The sequence below is a fragment of the Halichoerus grypus genome, chromosome 10 (assembly GCF_964656455.1).
Source record: "Halichoerus grypus chromosome 10, mHalGry1.hap1.1, whole genome shotgun sequence".
Lineage (NCBI taxonomy): Eukaryota > Metazoa > Chordata > Mammalia > Carnivora > Phocidae > Halichoerus > Halichoerus grypus.
The window spans coordinates 52307161-52329917 of record NC_135721.1 but is presented as its reverse complement, the minus strand read 5'-3'; the positions used below and the strand labels follow the sequence as shown (position 1 = coordinate 52329917).

At 43.0% G+C, this 22757-nt stretch overlaps 1 protein-coding gene across 1 annotated transcript; it reads right to left on the bottom strand.

Moving 5' to 3' along the window:
- Window positions 1–1950: 1950 nt before the first annotated feature.
- BMP10 (bone morphogenetic protein 10) lies at window positions 1951–8314 on the bottom strand. The gene is made up of 2 exons (XM_036073093.2): window positions 7981–8314; window positions 1951–3039 (listed from the first exon to the last, which is right to left on the bottom strand). The coding sequence occupies exons 1-2, from the start codon at window positions 8312–8314 to the stop codon at window positions 2099–2101; spliced, it is 1275 nt and encodes a 424-aa protein (XP_035928986.1). The 3' UTR covers window positions 1951–2098.
- Window positions 8315–22757: the final 14443 nt, after the last annotated feature.

Genomic DNA, 22757 nt, shown 5'->3' with positions numbered 1-22757 from the left:
TCATGCACTCATGCACACCATTTTATATGGAGGCTCTTTCATAAATGAATGATTCTGAGTTGTGTGGCCATCTCAAATTGTCAATCACTGTATATTCACTGATGGTCAAAACTGCACTTTTGTGGGGCAGTGAATTCCCAGGATCTGCCCTCCGGACATCAGTGGACAGTGGATGTACAGAGCAGATGCCCAAATTGGGCAAAATGTCCTTCAAAACAGCTTCCCTTACCTCTATTTTCTAGTGCAATATGAGTTTATAACCCCAAGAGGTTTGTGAAAAGGAAGCTGATGGTTTCCCAGGGTAAAAAAAAATGCAGGACTTCTTAAGGAAGTATTCAACGGGGTGAATGGGGGACAATGTACTGGAAACTGCATTCCTAGAAGTGTGAACCATCAGTGTCAGATGCCTGGAGGAGTCAAAAACAGTTTGAGAACTGCACTGCTCTGGTTCTTCCCGCACAAAGCCCATGATCTTGCATCGATGGTGGTGCTGGGGGCTGCTAAGATCAGAGCTAAGATCAGAGCCAGAGTCTCCATGTCCTTCCAACTAACCAACTGCCGGCAAACCCATTAGACCATCCTCATCAAGAATGCTTCCCAGTCCCTTAGTCCTGGTCAGTTCCAAACTGGAAAGACTGCTGCAGAATGGGAGGACTGGGAAGCCTCCCATGGGGCAAACTTGATTTCAGAATTCAGGCTTAGCTTTGGAGTCATTTGCGTGTGTGTCTATTTATTAATTCATTTATTTAGAAGTATCCTTTTAGACCCTGGTTTGGTTTTTTTTTCCTCTTATACTTAAGTGTTCTTCATGAACAAAACATTTCATAAAGAATCTTACCAGAATAAAATCAAATTAAATATTGGGAGGAAATCTAGACATTAGAGCACTAACTCCACTCACCGTGACAGCAAATGCTTTCGGGTGTCCCCTCCCAACCCACAGCAAGGGCAATGAAGGCCAGTGAAGACAGGGAACACAGGAGTGAGAGAAGAATACGAGGCACTGGGGCAAGAGAGAAAAAGGGAAAGAGAAAGGTGGAAAGAAGCAAAAGCAGAGCTGCAGAGGCGAGGGAAAAATATGAAGAATTGAAGCAAAATATTAAGAAGAGTCCAACAGAAAGATCCCTTCTGATTTTCCTCCTTTGGTCTCGGGTAATTTTATTTTGTCCAAAAGATTTAATTCTGCAGTTAAAACTGTTTATAATTTTACACACGCATCCTAGGATAGCATCTCTATCCTTTCCCCTCCTCCCCTGCGAGTGCCCTCCCCACCTCCTCTACCCTCTGCAGCGGTGAAGGCCAACACACCAGGCCTTGCGATCCTATTATCTCAGGAACGTCCTGAAGGCCCCTCTGTTTTCTTTTCTTGACCAGGTGCTGCCCTCTAGAGCGCAGTGGTGCTCCGTGGGCTCATCCTTTGCTATGGTAGCTTCAGGCCACTGCCTCTGGAAACCATCTGGTTTCTGTATTAAATAACCCCTCCCCTCAAACATGCAGCATCCTTTACCTGGTCCTGCTGCTCTGAGCAATGGCACAAACTCAACTGATAAATGCTACACCTACATATCCAACAGTATTTGGGAAATGTAATGCTTCCTAGGTGGGTGAAATTCTTGGTGCTCATTATCTTGACATAAATCCTACTCAGAGAAGAGTTGACTGAGAACGTACCATTGGTTTTTAATATATACACATTTGATTGAGTCATGCACACGTGTGAGTATAATCCACCTCTATAGAACCGAAAGAGCTTTATGAGTTTATCTATGTACACATATACATACACAAATATCTACCATCTGACACGCTCTTTCTGCCTGGGGCTTGTTGTTTTCAAACTGACCTAGAGGACAATTAGGGGGGCTTGCCCCTTGCTATTGGAAATGGCATTGCCAGGAAATGGCAAGTCCAAAGAAAAACAGATTGGAAGGGATGAGACTGTATTAGCAAAATATGCATTTCGTACAACAAACTGACCTGCCCATTTCCCTAAGGCAGCAAGCTTCTATGATCTGTACACTCTTATTAAATAATCTCATTAAATAGGAACACAAAATATACACATTTACAGTTATTAAATAAGCACAGGACTCCTCTTCTATCTACAGCCGCATTCAGAGACTGCCATGCCTTCATATTTGAACTTGTAGGTGACGACGCCCTTGTCTAAATAGAGGATGGAGATGGGCTCTAGCTTGGTGGGCACACAGCAGGCTTTGGAAGCCTTTTGGGAATTCTTGAGGTGGACCAAGGCCTGGATAATTGCATGCTTTGTGGGTGTGAGATGCTCTGCCAGGGGGTAGTTGCAAACCCCACGGCATTCGTAGGCTTCGTATCCAGGTGGGGCGATGATCCAAGAGTCCCAGCCAATCTCCTTGAAGTCAATGTAGAGCGGGGTCCTCTTACAGTAGTTTCCTTTAGCGTTCCTTCTGATGCGGGCAGTGGAGTCATAGATGATGTTTGACCTCATCTGCAACAAAGCTTCTTCTCCTGGCCCACTGGAATAACCGTCCAGGCCCAAGTGGTCAAACTCCAGTAGTTGCTCATGGGCGATCATTTCATTCAGTTCCTCCTTCCGCTCCTTCTCGCTGCTCTGGTCATCAGAAAACACGACAAGCAAGGGGACATGCTTATTCCGGGCACTGGTGTCTATTTCCAATTGTCCCCTGCTAGCATCCTCGGCTCCGTCGTGTCTGCTCTCGATGTGGACCTCCAGCTGGTGGGTGGATGAGCCTGACTTTTGCCAACGTCTAATGGCATCGGTGACATCAAAAGTCTCCCACTCGCTGTTGGTTCCATAGATTTCCCCCGACACCAAGACCAGCATGCTTCTTTCACCCTCAATGTCCCCTCTGCTCTCAAGTACCTCAAAAATGGTAATTTTCCGGTCTATTCCATCATATATCATGCGATCTCTTTGCACCAGTGTGTACAACCTGAGTTCGGCCATGATAACCTCTTCATGGTGAGGAATGGACACATTGAAGAGGAGAGGGTATTTTCGGAGCCCGTTAAAACTGGCTGGCTGGGAAAACAGATCTGAAAAACAAAAATCAGATTTGTAGTATGTCACAGAGGAAAACAGATGCTTATTTATGCAATAAGAGGGCCTATCTGTGCGGGAAGCTTGATACACAGGAATGAGGGGGACGATCAATGAAAACAAACATAATGTGAGATTTCTCCGACAGAAAATACTGAAAGGTCAATGGTAGAATGCTAAACTGACTTAAGCTGCCAAGATTAAGACAGAAAGTGGCTGCCTAATGAATGGGAGAACACTCTCTCAGCCTTGCTTGCATAGCTTATCGGCCACAGAATTACAGAGCTGGGAGGGACCCTGGAGATTGTGCAGGCAAGCCCCCAATTTTCCTAACCAGTAAAGAGCCATCAATGGAACATGGGGTGGTTGTTCTTTTTTGGAAGCTTTTCAGGGATGAGCACTTCGTGGCTCATCTTTGCATTCATATTTGCATTCATAATAGGTGAAGATTCCCCACATGGTTGGCTGAGCCCTGGTCTTCCTAAAAGACCTCCACGTAGATCGGAGGTTGGTAAACTATAGCCCGTGGGCCATATTGGGCTTGCTTCCTATTTCTGGAAATAAAGGATCAGGGGAGCACAGTGTGGCCCATTTATTTCTGTATTGTCAATGGCTACTGTTGCAATACAATGTCAGAGCTGCGACAGCACATGGCCCACAAAACCTAAAATATTTACCATCTGTCTGGCCCTTTACACAAAGAGTTTGCTGACTCCTTCTCTAGACACCAAAGTCTGACAAGGTCAACAAAATAGCCATAAACCAAGGGGGTCACAGCAGTTGAATTTTGGGTGTGTGGTCTTCAACAAGGAGGAATGGGAGAAAACGAACCTTGGGATAGATTGGTTGCTTTAGTCTTGTACCCTTAGCGACTGGCATGGAGTTTGGCACATAAGAATCACTCAGAATGTTTATGAAATAAATTGTTACAGGTCCTTTAGTCTCAGAAGCACACCTCCAGATATTATCATGTTGACTTCCTATCTGAGAATTTTATAGGAGCCCAAAGCTCTTGTATACTTGCCCCTGGTAATACATGACTACAAAATATCCCTGAAGGCTTTTGTCATCCATCAAAGGGTTCCATGACACCAGAGTGCTAAAGACCACCAATTGAGGGGTTCTTTGTCATCTTTGGCAGTGTTTTCCCAACTGTATGCCCGATTCATTATTTTAGTAGGGTCCCTGTTCCAGATTGTACTCTTTAATATTTTTCTTTATATGATTATTTTTATACTTACTATCTCTTTTAGGCCTGTCCTAAGCAACAACATTCATGAAATGAGGGCATTGAGGTGATTGTCATGTGGATTTTTTTTCTGATCCACATTAATGAAAATATATAATTATTTCACATGATTCGTAGGTTTCTCTGTGAAGGGTACCACTTAAAATCATCTCATACTCTGCCAGTGGGAAATACTGGCCAATGAGATGAATTGAAACACTAGCATGACCCTTAAAACTAGCTATAACCAGGCCTTACCCTCTTGATCTAGTCATAGTTCCCATTCATCCCCTACAGTGCATGGAACATTGTAATTGAACAATTGATATTTGTAGAAAGGTTCAAGAAACTGTAAACCCGCCTAGTTAGGGTAGACAGATATCTTCACCATTTGCCAAAACACTCCTTTGCCTTGCTGTACACCACACCTCTGGAGATGTGCTTCTGACTCTTAGAAAGCCTTCTCTCCTCCCCTCCCCCTCTCTAGCTGTGACCCCTCCTTGTGGGACTTTCCCTTCTTCACCTCCCTATCTAGAAGTTTACTGCCTTCTGGGTCACTTGAATATTTACTCTTTTTTTTTAAGTTTTTATTTAAATTCTAGTTAGTTAACATATAGTGTAATATTGGTTTCAGGTGTAGAATTTAGTGATTCCAATATTTACTCTCTATATCTCTCCTTTGAGCTTTGCCATTTCAGTTTTCTTTTTATGAATGGGTCTTCCCAACCAGATTGTCATCATGCTGGCAGGAAGCCCAGCTTAAACTCCTTCTATGCCCCCGAGCTACCACGATACCTTAAACAGAGGCAATGTTTCCAAAATATTAACTAGTTGCTGATTCTGGACATCAAATCAAATTGATTTATGGGCATGGCATAGGTCCTTAATACATCAAGTAACTTGGGAGTTGACCCCTCTTATAAGAAAAAAGAGACTTGACTCTCGTAGGACAGGGAGCATGAGAAGACCAAAAGTGGGGGAGTAGACTGGTTGCTCCGTCCATGAGAAAAGTGCAAAATAAAAGCTCATGGTAGTGGGAGGAAGGGATTAATTACAAAGAAGCACAAGGAGACTTCTGGTGATGATGAATATGTTCACTATCTTGATAGTGGTAATGGTTTCAGTGGATGTTTATATATGCCAAAACCTGTCAAATTATACACTTCAAATATATGCAGGTTATTGTATGTCAATTATACATCAATAAAGTTGTTAAAAAAATAAGTTCACCGTGCAAATATACAAAGTAGTATACGGAGGTGTTGTGTTCTAGGCAAGGGAACTGATGTTAGTTGAGCATATTTTAATGTGCCAGTGTTTTGCAAACACTTTGATTTAGTTCCTACAATGACCATTTATTGCTATTGTGTTCGTTTTACACCAGAAGAAATCAAGCTTCAATGCGGAGGACTGACTTCCCCAAGATGACAAAGTGAGGTCAGAAGTGGTAGGAATTGAAGTCATGGTTTTTCTACTTTAGAGGTGCATTTGTTTTCCCCTGATCAGTTAGATTTGGAGGAGGGGTTTTTTTGGTTTTGGTTTGGGGGGGCAGGGCGGGCTTGGTAATTGTCTCCAAGGCAGCTGCACTGTGCAGACCCAAAGAGTCAAAAGAGAGACAGGAACAACCATTAGAGTCAGCCTGGTGCAGGATTCATGTCCTCGGGGCTGCGCATTCCACCCGCAGAGCAGCAGAGATGCGGGCAGCCGGGTGGGCACAGACAGATACGCTCCCGCTTTCACTGGTCTCCGGTATTAAGACCCCCTGGAGGCACCTGGGTGGCTCAGTCGTTAAGCGTCTGCCTTTGACTCCGGTCATGGTCCCAGGGTCCTGGGCTCGAGCCCCGCATCGGGCTCCCTGCTCAGTGGGAAGCCTGCTTCTCCCTCTCCCACTCACCCTGCGTGTGTTCCCTCTCTTGCTGTGTCTCTCTGTCAAATAAATGGATAAAATCTTAAAAAAAAAAAAAAAAAGACCATCTGTAAACTGCACTTCCTGACCTGCATCATGCAAATCCTCCATGGGAGAAGTGAGAACTAAAAAAACTCCTGTTTTCCCGGGGTATGTGAACATTTTCCCAGCTATGCTCCGAACCAGGCACCCAGGGCTCAGTGCTCAGAAGTGCTAGGAAGGGTTCCCTTGGAAGGAGGCCATTTATTTTCAGTTCAGACTCACCCCCAAAAGGAATCTGTAATTTCAGTTTGCCATTTCCATTATGTTACTAAATGTTACTGAGTAACATTTCCAATGTGTTACTGAATACCTAAAATTTTGGCAGTTATCTAAATTTTAAAGGCAAATGGTATCTTCAGGACTGATCAGTACCCACTCCACATTTCCTCTAATGCCTAGAATTTAAGGAATTCCTTAGTAATAACTAATGTTTGTTCAGCAATTCATAGTAAATGCAATGCTTTCTTACTCATAACCTCTTTGAAATCTCTCAGTTGTGTCACATAGGTATATTATCCCCAATTTACAGATGAGAAAACAGGTTCAGAGAAATTAAGCTAATTATCCACAACCACTAAGTCAATCCTGCCTCAAAATTCCAAATCCCAAGCTATTTCTTTGCTACCACCTTTCTGCTTTTAAGAACAGCTGGTCAACATCAATCAAAACCCTCTTTTGGGGCGCCTGGGTGGCTCAGTTGGTTGGGCGACTGCCTTCGGCTCAGGTCATGATCCTGGAGTCCCTGGATCGAGTCCCGCATCGGGCTCCCTGCTCGGCAGGGAGTCTGCTTCTCCCTCTGACCCTCCCCCCTCTCATGTGTTTGCTCTCTCATTCTCTCTCTCTCAAATAAATAAATAAATAAAAAATCTTTAAAAACAAAAAAAAAAAAAAACAAAAAAAAAAAAAAACAAAACCCTCTTTTGTACCCTGTTAATGACAATGGTAAATATTAAAGAATTCATTTCTTTGGATCCACATCTTTTACCATGCATATTAGGAAAAAATATATATTTTGGCCTACTAGCACCATATTAAATAAAAGATTAACTTGCTAGGTCATTACATTTAGTCATTGAATAAAGCTGAGGGAGCTAACATCATTTTCCTGCTGATATTTAAAGCTTGCACATTGCTATTCATAAAGACACTGAAATAAGCTGGATCATTAACTGGGCCATGCATACGTCCTGGACATTATAAACAGTAATTTAAGGATGTACACGTCACATACACACAACAGTTCTTTTATATAAGTTTTCATCCTGTCTGAATATTTCTTAAATAAGGTCAGGAAATGGAAACACATTCAAAGTTTGAGTGAAGCACAAGTCACGATTTTTGGGTTTTGTCTATTTTCATTCAAGTAGAAGTTGACAGATTTTTTTAGTCAATTAAAAGACAAAGGGAAACTGAGACCTACCTGGAAAATAACAGACAAAGGTATCGTAGTAACCCAACATTAATTTCTTGTATTACTTGCGGTTCAAATTAAAAAATTTTAAAGACCAAATTATGATGTCAAAATGGTAGACACTTTATGACTTTGAATTAAAAGATATTCTTTAGTACCTTTTAATAACATTTGGGAAATGACCATGAAAATGGTATAGACCAAAATGTGCATTGTTTTTGAGTATCTGTGTACATACACCCTTACATAGATGTATTCACCCTTATCTATGTTATTTCCATGAGTTGTAAATTAACTTCTCACTCCTTGAAAAAATCCAAGCCAAATTCATCAATAAAATGTAAACTTACCTTCATTCTTGAAACTCCTAATGATGTTGGCCGATGGCATGGAGGTCCGATCTGTTGCGAATTTGTTGTAGAGTTCCAACATGTACTCGGGTGGGTCCACCTTGGCCGAATCCTGCGAAGGGATGTCAGATAGGTTCAGTGTCTTGAGAAATTCATTTTTCATGCTCTGCAGCAATGTATTAAAGTCGACACCATCTTGCTCTGAGAAGACATCGTCGAAGAGGGGCATATCTTCTTCCAGAGGCGACTGCTCCAGGCTCATGATGGGGCTGCCAGAAACCGAGTGAGCCACCAGGCAGAAGAGAGCGCACAGCTGCAGGGCCAGAGAACCCATGACTCTGCTCAAGCCCCCAGGCCAACCCAGGAAGGTTTAGCTCTCCTGGGCTCTAAGTGGCAGTTTTATCTTGTGGAGCGTTAATGTCTCGTGTCACTGGAGACAAGTTTGGAAACTCTTCGCCTCTCTCCCCCTCCCCCCCACCACTCTTCCTCTCCCCCCAAAAGTCAGGTTGCAGTAATTGGATAACGAAATCCCCTATAGGGGCCTAGCCTTTCTTATCTCCCTAGTGTAAACTTGTGCACCAGATTTTGTTTCTATCTCGCGATCCTTTTTTCTTTTAATGAGCATTTTATAAACATTTCCACATTCTGACACTGGCTAAGAGATAGGACAATTTTCTCCTTGCAGAAGCTCTGCTTCTCTTCCTTTCAATTCACTTCCTTTCGGCAGGAATGCCTAAATTCTGCTTTTATGTGGTTCGCTTTCACACATGCATAGAATAGATACTAAGAATCAGCGCAATACACATCATGGCACCACGTATTATTAATTCAAGTGCTGGGGCTTCCATCTTCACATCAACAGTTCTGAAGAAAGACCAAATATCCAGCTCCAAGTTAAGTTAATAGACATAAATGCATTTCTATAAATTTCTAGAAGCTTACATTTTTAGAAACAGGGAAGTATAAACTTCGTGGTCAAGGGCCTTTTTCATACAGATTTGATCTGGCTAAGTGGCTTTTGAAAAATAGGGTGAGTGTTTAATTATAATAGCAACTCAAATTTATTAGGTGCTTTCCTATAAGCAGGCGTTGTGCTAAGTGCTTTACATCTATCACCAAATGTGCTCCCTATAAGAACCCTGTTATTATGCCCGTCGCACATGTGGGTCACTAAGGGTCAGTAACTTGCCAGAGGTCACAGAGCCACAAAGTGATAGAGTCAGGATTTGAACCGAGGCATTCTGACTCTTACGAAAAGGAAAAAACAATCAGACTTTTAAACAAGTGTTCCCCGAGACTGGGGCAAGGGCAGAGGTGCTGAAAGGCTAAGTCTCAGCCTAACCCTTCCCCAGAGAGTCCACAGTCAGGAGGCAATGATTTGCAGCTGGTTGTGGAGCTCAGGTCCTTCACCCAGGCGAAGAATTATGAGGATGACAAAATCTCTGCCCACTCCATCTTTATGGCTACATCACATGGATCAGGTGGCTCCGAGTAAAAGTTTGGCAAACCACATTGTTGGGCAGATGAAAAATGCCAAATGCCTTTGTCTGAGAAACAATGGTGAAATTGATTGTGTGCCTGGTTGAAGAAAGACAAATGAAGTTCTTCTCACTCTCCAGCCCCAGTTAGTGGCAGTAGCGGCTTGGCGTGGTCGTGATGGGCCCGCGGACGACCCCCGGAAGCAGTGGGACTGGTGTGTCCTGACTTGTTCAGTGCGCTCCCTGTGCGATTCGGGTGCCCTGCACTGTGTCCAGAAGGCTGTGTCTCGGTATTTGGTACACTGGAATACTCTCTCAGTTTCTGAGTTACATTTTAATTAGGTTAGCTGCAGTATCTCCACTATCCCTTTTCCTGTAAGCCCCCTATGGAACCGTCTTCTGATTCTTTCCTCCCCTAAAATGTAAGTTTACAACAATTTTTTGAACTACCATAGAAAGACTTGTATTTTGAGGAAAAGTCTCTGCTCAGAATTGTCCGTGTGTCTCGTAGCTGTTGATTTTGATTCAGTGCTCTGTCTTGGTGAAAGGTTCTGCTCCTACATTAAAAAGACAATTGCAGACTGAAAATAGATTATACCCTAACAGGCCCACAAGTGAGTGAGTCCAACCCATCCTGCGGTGGGCTTGACCACGAGGCTCCTGACAGCATACCAGCAGGGTCCCAGTATCGTGTCCTGCATCAAAACAAGCACCCGTTTCTCTTCACACACACACAGATGTCAACGCACACTCCAAAACTCTAAATGGCAGGCATGCGCGTGTAACTGCCACAGGACAGCCGAGTAAGTGGCGGCACTTAGAGCCCGGGCGCACGGGCTACATGGGTCAGGAAGAGGCACGGACATCCCGCCCTGCTGAGTTCCAGCTCCTTGCGTTCTAAGGGGAAAGACAGGCAATTGAGATTTCTACCAGATCCCCTGGACTCGGTGTTCGAGGAACTGTTGGGGTGAATGTATGGACCGGTTTCTGCATCATAAATGTTTATATTTTTGGCTGACTTAAAGATAAGATAGGAAAATATCTATAGCCACATCTCAATGCCTATGACTTCTTGAAATGCAAAGTCCTTAAGCCCCACACCTGCGCTGGGGTGGAGGAAGGAGATTGGGCTCCATGCATGGAGGAAAGGGGCATAAGCTTCCACCCTCTTCTAGGCCTGAGATACCTTGCATTTTAGCTGCAGAGTTTTTATCCCCGTGACTTTGCCTAGAAGTTTTTCCTGATGGCTCTCATCTGACTTTAAAAGGTCCAAATATTTTCACATTTCTTTTTCCAATCTTGATTTTCTGGACACAATCTATTCTATTACTCTGCACTGATCTCATTATTTTGGATTCCGCTCATTTGGAATGTGTTGTAATTCATTTAGAGTGGATGGAAGATGACTATTTTGCTGAGCCAAAGATGAAAGGCACGTCTAGATATTTTAAGTGAGCCCCCACGGGTGGAAAGCGAAATATTAACTACATATCATGCTTTTCAATCCTACTGCAAAATGCTCCCAAGTTTCTGCTTTACAAAGTTTTGGGCCAACTCTTAAGACTAGTTCTAATAGCTGTACTTACCTAAAGGATCTGACTTAACTCCATTGGATTCTCAAAGCGATCTGTGATCCAGGGAAGGTTGGATCCATTGGACAGCACCCATGTGAATTCTACTGTGCCCGTTAGGACTGAACAGATCTTGAATAAATGTTATCAACCAAATTCTCCTGACCGACCAAAGGTCAGTGAACTTAGGAGGTCTTTCAACGTGACCCTAGGGCTTTGGAACCACTTGCACCTTGGACCCCACTTCAGAAGCATGACACCACTCTTGCTACTTGCTCAGGAATTTTCAGGACTTTGAGGGATCCCTTCTCAAACCAGGTAGGATAATAAAAATATTTAGTAAGCTATGTAGCAGGTCCCAGCCATCAAAACAGATTACAAGCTGAAGTGCCAGAGCAAAATCCCAGAGACCTCAAGTTTCACTTACTGATCTCTAGATCTTGGGGAGATTGGGGTGGGATGCTGGCGGAGGGGCTTGGGCAGCAACTATTTACCTGCTTGTCTGGGAATATTTGGGTATTTCAGCCTACATATTACTGTTGCACGATGAATGCAAGTATCGTCTAAAATTCCTAAGCCAGAGTTCTGCAAGCTCCATGCTGTCAGCATTTGCTAACTCAGCATGAGGATAGATAGCCTGCTCTGATTACTACTCCCTTGCCTGTTACTAGAATCTGCTCTCCAGCTGCCCTCTCGTTCTCCAGCCCAGATCTCGCCCACCGTACCCAGACCTAGGCAATCGTTTGGGCTGCCTCTGCCCTCAGAGGGCTCGGAGAGCTCCTGTCCTTCTCCTCTGAGATCATCCACGCCAGCACCTCCTCTCAGATTGGAAGCTGCCTCGACAGTGACATTGCTCATCAGTCCAGATTTCAGAGCCCGCAGTTTTAGTCGGGAAAGTGTTCCCTTGCCTCTTCTGGCCCCACAACATTTAGGTTGCTACTTACCTGAGGCTTATCAGTCTGTCAAGTGTTTCTCACACAACAACACACAGGGGCCATCTCCTCCAAAGTCTGTGATTTAAATAGTCCCTTACCTCTTTCCTTCTATAACCTTCTGCATGGGCCCTTCATTCACCAATAATGAAGAATTCTCATCAATAATTAGGCTAGCAATAAAAAAAATTCAGGCCTTTGGGGCGCCTGGGTGGCTCAGTCGTTAAGCGTCTGCCTTCGGCTCAGGTCATGATCCCAGGGTCCTGGGATCGAGCCCCGCATCGGGCTCCCTGCTCTGCGGGAAGCCTGTTTCTCCCTCTAACTCTCCCCCTGCTTGTGATCCTGCTCTCACTGTGTCTCTCTCTGTCAAATAAATAAATAAAATCTTTAAAATAAAAAATAAAAAAAAAAAATTCAGGCCTTTGTCTTTCCTTCAGGATTTCTTGTGCGCACCTACTATGTGCTAGGTACTGTGCAAAAACAAAACCTGAAGAAAATGGACTAAACCAGGGACCGTGTAGACTTTGCTTTCCAGCTGGGAGAAGAGAGACAATAAAAAAATACACAGATAAAGTGTCTGTTGGGTGGTGATAAATACAGCGGAAAAAAACAAACCAAAGTAAGAGGATAAGAAATGCCAAAGGCAAGGGGTTGCTATTTCACTGTCAAGGCTGGGGAAGCCCTCACACATGGAGGTGAGGGCACCAGCCATGCAGGCCCAGGAAGGAAGGGCATTGTAGGCAGAAGGAACAGCCTATGCAAAGACTGTGAAGCGACCGCATGTTTGGGAGGCATAAGCGTCAGTGAGAAGGTCAGGATGGTTATTCACGTCAGGTGCTGGGGAGGGTTACAGAGATGAGGTCTAAGAGTAAGCAGGGGCTGGACCAATTAGGTCATGGATTGCTTTTTAATAGCCACACTATACAGATGCAACTTTGCCTTCTCCTTTCTGTCACTGACCATTCCACCTCAAGGGTTTTTCATGTTGCCACATAGTCTTCACAACCGTTAATATATTAATATATTTGCTTACTTGAAATGTGGGTCTGAAAAAGAGAACCCATGGAGTGGTCAATAATGTTTATTCTCCATAGACTACCACCGGGCTCAGGGGTACGTGGAAACTAATCGTCTGTGCCACAACACGTCTTGCCTGGATTGCAGGAAGAGGCTACTAACTGCTTCTGTCCTCACCTCCTAGCAGTTTATTCTCCACATGGCACCTAGATCCTGATATGACATCATATCGTCACTCCTTTCCTCACTCAGAGAAAAAGGCAACGTCTTACAAAAGCCCTCATGGCCCTCCTTTACCCCTCTGGGGTCCCTGCCTCTTGCTAACTCCACTCCAGCCCCAGTGGCCTCCCTGGTATTATTTAAACACTCCATGCGTGTTCTCACTTTAGGGCCTTTGCTTCACCTGCTCCTCTGCCTGAAACAACCTTTCCCCCAACCCCCACATAGTCACTCTCGCCCCCTTCAAGTCTTTGCTCAGAAGTAACCACCTCAATGAAGCCTGCCCTGAACCCCCTATTCCAAATGGCAGCTTGCCAAGCAATCTTAAACCCACTTACCTACTCTAGCATTTCTTACCACCTCCTAACATAAGATATAATTTATTAATATAGCTTGCACATGGTTTTCTGTCTGTCTTTCTCTGCCCCCCACTCCTTATTCCTTAGCAAGACCATGTGCTCCACAATGCCAAGGATCCTAGTTTTGTTCACCGATGTATCGTTAAGTGCCTAGAGCTTTACCTGGCACGTAGTAGTTGATACATAAGTCACTGAAGGAATAAATCATAGTAAACATTCAAATATTCTCTTCCTTAGATTACTTAATGTCATAAAAGCACAGATGCCATATAAAATAAATATCCATTATTAAAGTAGGCATGCATTTTCTTGAGACCCACTCTTTGTATCTAGATCAGTTTTTATATCATAGTATACCATTCATCTAAAACTTGACAAAAAATTAATTTATCATTCTAAAATCTTATTACCATATACACAAAGTGTTTATATAATGTATATAAAAAATGTGAAGATATAATAAAACTGAAATAACCGTGTATCCACCACCCAGTTTAAAAGTGGAAAAGCCTACAGTGAGGGGCCGCCTGGGTGGCTCAGTCAGTTAAGCGTCTGCCTTCGGCTCAGGTCATGATCCCAGGGTCCTGGGACGGAGCCCCACATCAGGATCCCTGCTCAGTGGGGAGTCTGCTTTTCCATCTCCCTCTAACCCTCCCCCTCCTTGTGCTCTCTCTGTCTCTCTCTCTAATGAAAAGATAAGATCTAAAAAAAAAAAAACCCACAGTGAAACCCTTCCCAATTCGTCTCCTTCTCCTCAGCAGATGTGATCACTAGGCTGAATTTTCTTGAATATTCTGCTAATCAATCCATTACATTTTTATGATTTACTACATATGAACAAATCCCTAAAAATACAAAGTTTAGTTTTGCCTCTTTTAGCTTATATATAAACTGAATCACACTGTAAGTTCTCTTGTATGACTTGATTTTTGCATTCAACAGGATGGTTTTTGATGCACATAGGTTGATGGACGTAGCTGTGGTTCATTGATTTCCACTACTGCATAGTTATGGGTTTTATAAATATATAAAGATTTTATTTGTCCATTACACTGTTGGTAGACAGTTTCTTTTCTCCCCATTCAATACAGTGCTACTACAAATAATCCTATTGGCAACATGTTTTCCCAAATGATTTTCCCAGTTCTGTTTCTCACAGGAGGAGTCCCATTGTTCCACATTCTTGCCAACAGTTGTGTTGGTTGACTTCGAGGACTCCGGTTGAGGCTTAAGGGTTCTCTCTTCTGTTGCTCTCCCCATTCATTCCTGGCATCTGCAACAGAGCATGAGCTCGTTTCCCGGACAAAAGGCATAGTTTAATTTGGGAAGCAAGCACTGGTTTAAAATATTGTGTTGGCTCCCACAACTCTATAATGAATGATTCAACCCATGTGAATCATGATATCCAGGAGCAAAAAATGTTATTGAGAGACAGGATAGGAGGCTTCTATAAATGTAGCGACATTCCAAGTTCATGAATAAGAAGACAACATAATAAAGATGTCAAGATTCCCTAAATCACTACATAGCATCGATAAAATCTCAGTCACAATCCTAACAGGACTTTTAATAGAACTTGAAAAGATAGTCCTAAAATTTAAATGTAGGAGCAAAGGGTTAAGAATAGCTAACATACTCTCGGAGAATTCTATGAGAGACTTTTTTTTTTTTAAGATTTTATTTTTATTTATTTGACAGAGAGAGAGAGACAGCAAGAGAGGGAACACAAGCAGGGAGAGTGGGAGAGGAAGAAGCAGGCTTCCCATGGAGCAGGGAGCCCGATGCGGGGCTTGATCCCAGGACCCTGGAATCATGACCTGAGCCAAAGGCAGACACTTAACAACTGAGCCACCCAGGCACCCCTCAATGACAGACTTTTCTTACCAAATATTAAAACCCATTAAAAATCAGCAATAATCAAGATGGTATTGTGTTGTTATAGAAATAGATCAAAATAGAAAAGAGTCTGGCAAAAGACTCACAAATATGAAAAAAATGATACATAATGGCTGGCATTTTGCAGGTAAGTGGGAAAAGTATCAGTGATTTGATAAATGGTGCTGGGGTCATTTATTGGAAATATTGATTGCCTCCTTCACTCTTTATGCAAAAATAAAATCTAGATGGATTAAGGCCTTGCTAGGAAAGAACAATTTTGAACCTTGTGTTGCTGCTCTAGAGCCCTGGGAAGAAGTTCTGGGAGAAGGGTACCTTTCTTCCTAAGAACTAGGACCTCATCAGTGAGCTCCAACTCTTGAAAATAACAAGAAGATAAATGGTTATCTTATCCCCCTTTGCTCAAAAAAGAAGAAAAGACAGCCCCACCTTTAGAAAAAGTATATAAATTGATACTATCCATCAAATTCCAAAGAGACAAAATATTATTACAATTATCAGCTCAAAAAAAAAAAAAAAACTTCACCAAGAATTTCTTAGAATAGTGAGTTCCCCAGTTACATTTTAAATTGAGTTTTTTCCTCCTTTCAGAAACACATTTATTCATGGAGCAAGGCAAGCTTTTGCATGTTACAGAAGATTACGTTATCTGTATCTTAAGTAACGTTTTCATAGTTCTCCGAAGCTAAAAAATCTTTTTTGGCATGTGCTTCTTAAGTAGTAAAGGCTAAAAATGAAAATGCCCACTGACATAGGAGATCCTATGAGTGGCATAGACCGTCCATCAGCATGCTCTTGGGATCACTCGAGGTGTCTGACAGCGGCGCTAAGCAACCATCCAGAGTGCGAAGACAAAGACGTAAACCCAGCCAGGGCGCTCTGCCATCACACTGAGATAAGTCAAGCCCTTTAACACCAGAGGCTGCTAAGGGTTTATTCCACACTCTCAGCAAGATAAGCTGCCATTCACGCCTCACAAGACACTCAGATCTGGAAAGCAGCTTAGAGGAAAAACTAAAGAGACGTGAATAAGTCTAATTATTTCAGGGAAGGAAACTAGTAGATTTCTGGTTGTTTGGGCTCCAGTTCCATGAGGACCCATGAAAAGCATGTCTCCTGGGCTTTCCAAACATGGTGATGTGGAACAGAGGAGAGGAATAAACCCAGGGTCCTGCACTAAGTCCCACTGCGTGTCAGCCATTTGCCCCCGTGATCGGAGCCTCATTTTGCTATGGTGGCATTTATTTCCCCATTTTACAGATGAAACTGAGGTCCAATACGATTACATGAATTCCCCTGAGGTCATAGAGATTGGAGAAACTTGGATTTAAACTCACTGCTCCCTCCAACTTGTCCAAACAGGTTGATGGTCCATATGGCTGGGCTCTGAGAAGGTGGCTAGGGCATGATGTAAAACCTTGACTGCGGTTATATGCGTAAGTCAGGTGTAGAGTGTTGGACTTCTCTGTACTAGCTGTTAATGTGGTTTCCCTGAAGGCTGAATGGACAGGTTAAGGTTTTTAGATTTCCTAGGACGGTTCCAATTTCAAATGTTCTGTCCTGTTTCCCCAGGACAAGCAAAATATGACTCCCTTTTCTTTTTTCACTAAGAAAATATGGTCCCCTTGTCTGTAGAATTCAGCGTACCTACGTTTTGCACACACATTCCCTCTTTGAGATCACCACCACGACCTTCCCTAGAGAGCTGTGAGGTCACGGCAAACACACTCATGATATTGAACTTGGAAAGTGACTAGTGTAAGATGATGGATACCTGGAAGAAAAAAAACAGACAAACATGGTTTTGTTTAAAAAGAGTCATTTCCACCAAATCAGTTTGTGAATATCAGTGTTCTAGTCTGAGAATGCATGACCATAAGGAATGTTACAAAAGTAACCCCTTGCTCCCCAGTTTCATGAGCCACAGAGGCAAATCCTAGAACTGAGACTCGTTGCCTCTCAAAGTGGGAAGGAACACCAGAGGTCAGCCTAGCTGGCCTCAGACACTCTGCAGGAAGAGAGAAGGAAGGAGAGAGAAATCACTGAGACCTCCTTATCAATGGGCAGCCACTCTTCTGAATACTTTCACTTGACAAGTTCAGAAGGTTGCATGCCAGAAGGGCTTCTTGGAGAAGGTCTTCTGTATCAGAGTGATAGCCTAAGTGTGTTGTGACAGCACTGTTGCTGGGCATCATGCATTTCCTTGTGAAATCACACAGTCTGCGTGTGACCCATCTCCATTCAATGTCATGCTCACAACAAAGAAAAAAAGAAACTTGAGGCCACGAATAATTTTTGGACGTAGGTAATGTTGGAATAGCAAATCTATTTACGGAATCAAACTTCTGGTTTCTAAAGGAAAAGAGATGATCACTTCTGCCTTAAAAGTCTTCGTTACCCCCCAAGAAAATGTCTTTTCATTATTTCCCTTCAGTGGAAAAAGGTCAGGTTACAGAGTCAAGTTCCAATCTAATCATATGATGTCATAAGACAGCAATTCTGTTTAAACAATCTTTACAAAGCAATGCGAATATATGACTGGAAAAATGACAAAGTGAATTTTAGATAAGTTCCTTCAATGAAGCATGTTCTGGTACAATTTACTTTGTGTGGAAGTCCAGGAGACCAAAGCCATTGATATGGTTGTTTGCATGCTATCCAAAATTATTATTTGAACTATGTATCAAGGCTTTGTGTTTCAGACTTGTTGGTTAATTACCTCTGGGGATTTTGTGCAGTTGGGATTGATAACAGCATCTAAAAGGAATTCTAGTGAAGGATAACAACAGAATTCTTTAAATAACCAACCAGGCAGCTAAATGGAGTTTGGCTAGATAAATAACAGAAAATTGTAGGACTTTTTAAAGGAGATTTCTGCAGTCACCTGATTCTGACACTCTTACCACACAGCAATCATCAGCTTAGCTAACATGAAACACCGGAGTAATAAAGCCAAGTGACCAAATTTGTGATAAAAAAGATTCCAAAATATGCAGACCCAAGCTGTTATTCCAGGCACAAGAATGGTCATTCTCTGTTGCATGGTTAACATACTTGTGAGTTCTATCAGCTTCCCTGAGATAAGGTTAGAATGCCTGTCTTCTTGAATACCACGGACAACTTGAGGGCAGAGGCTGTATTCCATTCATTTATCCTTGGAACCTAGTATGAAGCTTGGCACATAGTACCTGCTCAATGAAATCAATGAACAAAGGAGTGCATTTCTGATATGATGCCATTCCATACTTATCCTCTTGTGTTTTATTTTATAGTACTGTACAGAGAATTAAGCTGAAAGATGTTCAAAGGAATCTACATTTAAATTAACGATACCAACCTCCCTAAATGTCTCAATCTTCCTCAACTCTGTGGATGCATTCTAACCCCTAAAAGCACTTATATCTCTTGCCTCTTGCCATCCATCTTCTGTCCTGACCTACCACTCTCCTATAGCTACCTACTTTCTCAGGGGTCTCCTTTGAAAATATTGAGGTTCTCTTCTTGACCATTTCTTTATGGATTGAGTGTGTTAGTCATACTGGCCAGGGTTTGACTCATGAGAATTCTGGTCCTCCAAGTGGCGGATGAGACCAGAGGGTCTGGGCATCCTCTAATTAGGAGAGCACATCCTTCCCAAACCCCGACTCCCTTCCCTAGGTCTTCAAGATGAAGGTCTCTGGACCTCTTCTTGTTCTTAATGTGTTTTCTATATAGTCATTTTTCTTCTCCAATGGATTGGATTGTGATCCAAAGGGAGACAAGGAGATTGTTTCAGCCCCATAAGCTTTGAACCTGCATATAGCCAGAGAAAAGGTGTTCCTCTGCTTGGTCCAGTCCAACTCTCTGGGAGACTGCATTAGGTTTGGGGCAAAATCCTCATGGAAATAAAATGATTTTGGTTGGAGCATCCCCCTGCTCCACAAATGTTGCTCTCTGGAACTTGCGGTGGTGATATCAGGCAGCTCTCTGAGGAGTCAGGAATCTTGAGCCCCAGCCAGAGGCAACTTATCATGGCTAATAATTCATCATTCACCACCAGCACTAGAACAAATGTTTATTAAGCACCTACACTGTGTAATGCACAGTGGCATGAGGCTGGCAAGGAAAGGCACCGTGCTGGCCACACTGACAGACATACCAAGAACAATAAAAGGCTGCTATTTATTAGGTCTTTCTCTGTGCCTGACTTTGAGTCCCATGCTTTATGCCCATTCTCTCATCCAATTGTTCTCCCAACCCTATGATCAAGGTGCTATCATCATCTCCACTTTACAGATGAAGAGTCTGGTCGGAGGGCCAGGAAGAGGAAGATCTAAGATGGACACCAGCTGTGTTCAGTCGCAAAGCCCAGGCATTCCCTTCAACACTGCATCCCCCAAGAGGGGGACGCTGGATGGAGGGAGTCAGGTGGCAAAGACAGCACAGCCGGGAGAAGGAGGAGAAGTCATAGAGAACAGAACATTGTCTATGACGGAGGGAAAGAGGAAAAGAGGGAGCTGTGGCCACATGTGAGGTGGTAGAAGTTAGGGAGTTTCATCCCTCATGTCCTCCATTTCCTCTGGGAAGTGAGAGGCAATGGTGAGTAAGATGAGTGTAAGGACAGGGCAGGGGTGACGATGGTGATGATGAGAAAAATAATAACAATAATAGCGAATATGGAGTCCACCGTGTGTCTGACAATAATTTCTTTATGTGAGCGATTCTTTTTCATTCTCACAATTCCAAAAGCCAGGCACCATTTTGCATTCCAGGAAACCGAGGCTCAAAGAGATGATATACTAGACCTACTGTGGAACACGTACCAAGTGATGGAACTGGGACTTTAACCCAGACAGTCTGCCTCCAGAGCCCAAGCCACTGAAGGGAAAGTGAGAAGCTTTGTGGGGACACGTGGAAAGATGACTCCTAACTTATCTTTCACTTTAAAGATAAAAATTGGAAAAGTAGTGGTCTAAGAGGTGGCTTGGGGGTAACTTTTCTCGTAGCACACTTGAACTGAAAATGGGACAGCTAGGCCACCATGTCAAGGAGGTAGCTGAAACTGAAGCTCAAGAGAAAATTGAGTTGCAGAGTTTCCACAGGGATACCACGTCATATATGTATGATGCATTGTAGGTTCCAAAATTTTGACTTAGCGAGCTATACAATTCAACACATACATAAATCCCAACCCTTACGAACATCACTAAAACATATCATTTCCCTCCATCAAATACAGTAAAATATAATATAAATTTTAAGCAACCTCTCTAGAATCTTAACCAGTCCATACAAGCAGGACCAGAGCCATTTCCATACTTACTAAAGCCAATGCTGCTTTGAATTTCAGTCATGCTGTAAACTTCAGGAGTGAAGTGGGCCTGCAGAACCACAGGGATGACAGCAAATATTGTGGGCTGCTCTGAGACGGTGTATGTCCTCACCTCAGGGCACGAGGGCACGAGGCAGCCCTCAGGGGAAATAGCCAGTGTTCAACCCTGAGAAGTGGACGGGGCGGGGGGGGGGGGGCACTGGGAGGGAGGATGGCAAGGGCCAGAGGCCTGGAGAGAAGGCCTTCTGCGGGGAGGAGATAAAAATGGGCTCCTGCTTTATTTCCTTGACTACTTGCTCTTCTTTACTTGGTACGGAGCCAATGAGAGGTTAATTTCCCAATAGAAAGTTCTTCTTTCGGTGCTGAGTTATTGCAGATCACTCAAGTGTTGTATTAATTAAATTAATGAACACCTCAGGTAAGAATTGGTAAAACACTTTAACACGACCTTCACTTTTCTTTTTCTTCTTCTTTTTTTTTTTAACTAGTATTGCTGCCGTTTCACAGACTCTTTCCGTGTGTTCCTCCCCACCCCCTTCAGCCAGTGTCCCACAGCTCCCACCCAAGGCCACAGATCCCATGCTCTGTGCACACGTGGTACACTGCTTCCCATGCTCCCAGGAAGGAAACTTCTGCAGGACCTCACGCCCTCTGCGGCGTGCTCAGCAAGCACGTGGCTTTCGAGCCTTCTCCTCTGGCATGTCTTTACTCTTCCTCATGCTGACTGTGTGGTGGTACTCCCATGTCAGCTGTTAATTGAATCTGTAAATTTCTACTTTTTTATTCCTAGGAAATCCCTCTGAAACTGTGAAGATTTTATTTTCACCTTCGTGACTGGAAAACACAATTTAAAATGTATTGCCCAGAGTCAGACACAATTTAGCCTAGGACTTCCTGCTGTTTCCAGTGTAACCCTGTGGTCAGAAAACCTTGATCCTTGCTCTGATTAGGCAATTTTCTTAACCCCTCAAAACCTTACTTTTGTCATCAATAAATAAGGGGAAATTGTGCTGGAAATAATAAGGCTTGGTTCTAATCATTGTTATTATGAATGTAGAGATCAATTCAGCTCCACCATTTGAAACTATTCTCCCCTTTTAAGTAAAATCTTGTTTTAAGATGTAGTATCTTCTCTATCTTTTATCATGTCCTAAGTTATGGATCAAATCCTTTTGAAAACTTAGAAATTATTTTAAATGTTTAAGTGAATACACACTTAACTCTCATTTAATGAGAAGGTGTCATTCATTGCAATGGCCCATTTCGTTTATGCTGGTTAACGTAGCCCTTAGAATATTCCACACAAGAGAAGCTCAAACCCTGAAGTCTCCATTTTGTATATGAAACAGGAAAAAAGTTAGTGAGATGTGCAGTCTGCACGCCCAGGAGAAATGCGGAGTGTCTGTCAGCCTGTCCTCTCGTGGCCGTGTGGGTGTGAATGATACGACCAGAGTCAACAGAGGTAAGCTGAAGGAGTCAGTGTATGAGAAATCCACAGCCTTTACCGTATGGGCTTAGGAGTAATTTATTTGCTGTGTCCTCTCTCCCTCCTTTCTTCTTTCCTTCCTCCCTTTTCCTCTTCCTTTTTCCTTCTCTTACCTCCTTCCTTCTATCTTCCCTCCCTTCCTTCCTAAATATATGCTTTGAGTGTTTTAGGTTGTTCAACTTTTTAAAATACATATATATTAAGGAAGGAAAACTTGCCTAGTACAGTACTCCCCATCCATTTCCATGTCATTGGACTGTCACAGACACCCTGTGGAATAAGTAGGGCAGACAAAAATCATCCTCTTTCTTTTTTTTTTAATTTTTTATTGTTATGTTAGTCACCATACATTACATCATTAGTTTTTTGATATAGTGTTCCATGATTCATTGTTTGTGTATAACACCCAGTGCTCCATGCAGAACGTGCCCTCTTTAATACCCATCACCAGGCTAACCCATCCTCCCACCCCCCAAAAATCATCCTCTTTCTATAAATGGGGAAACCA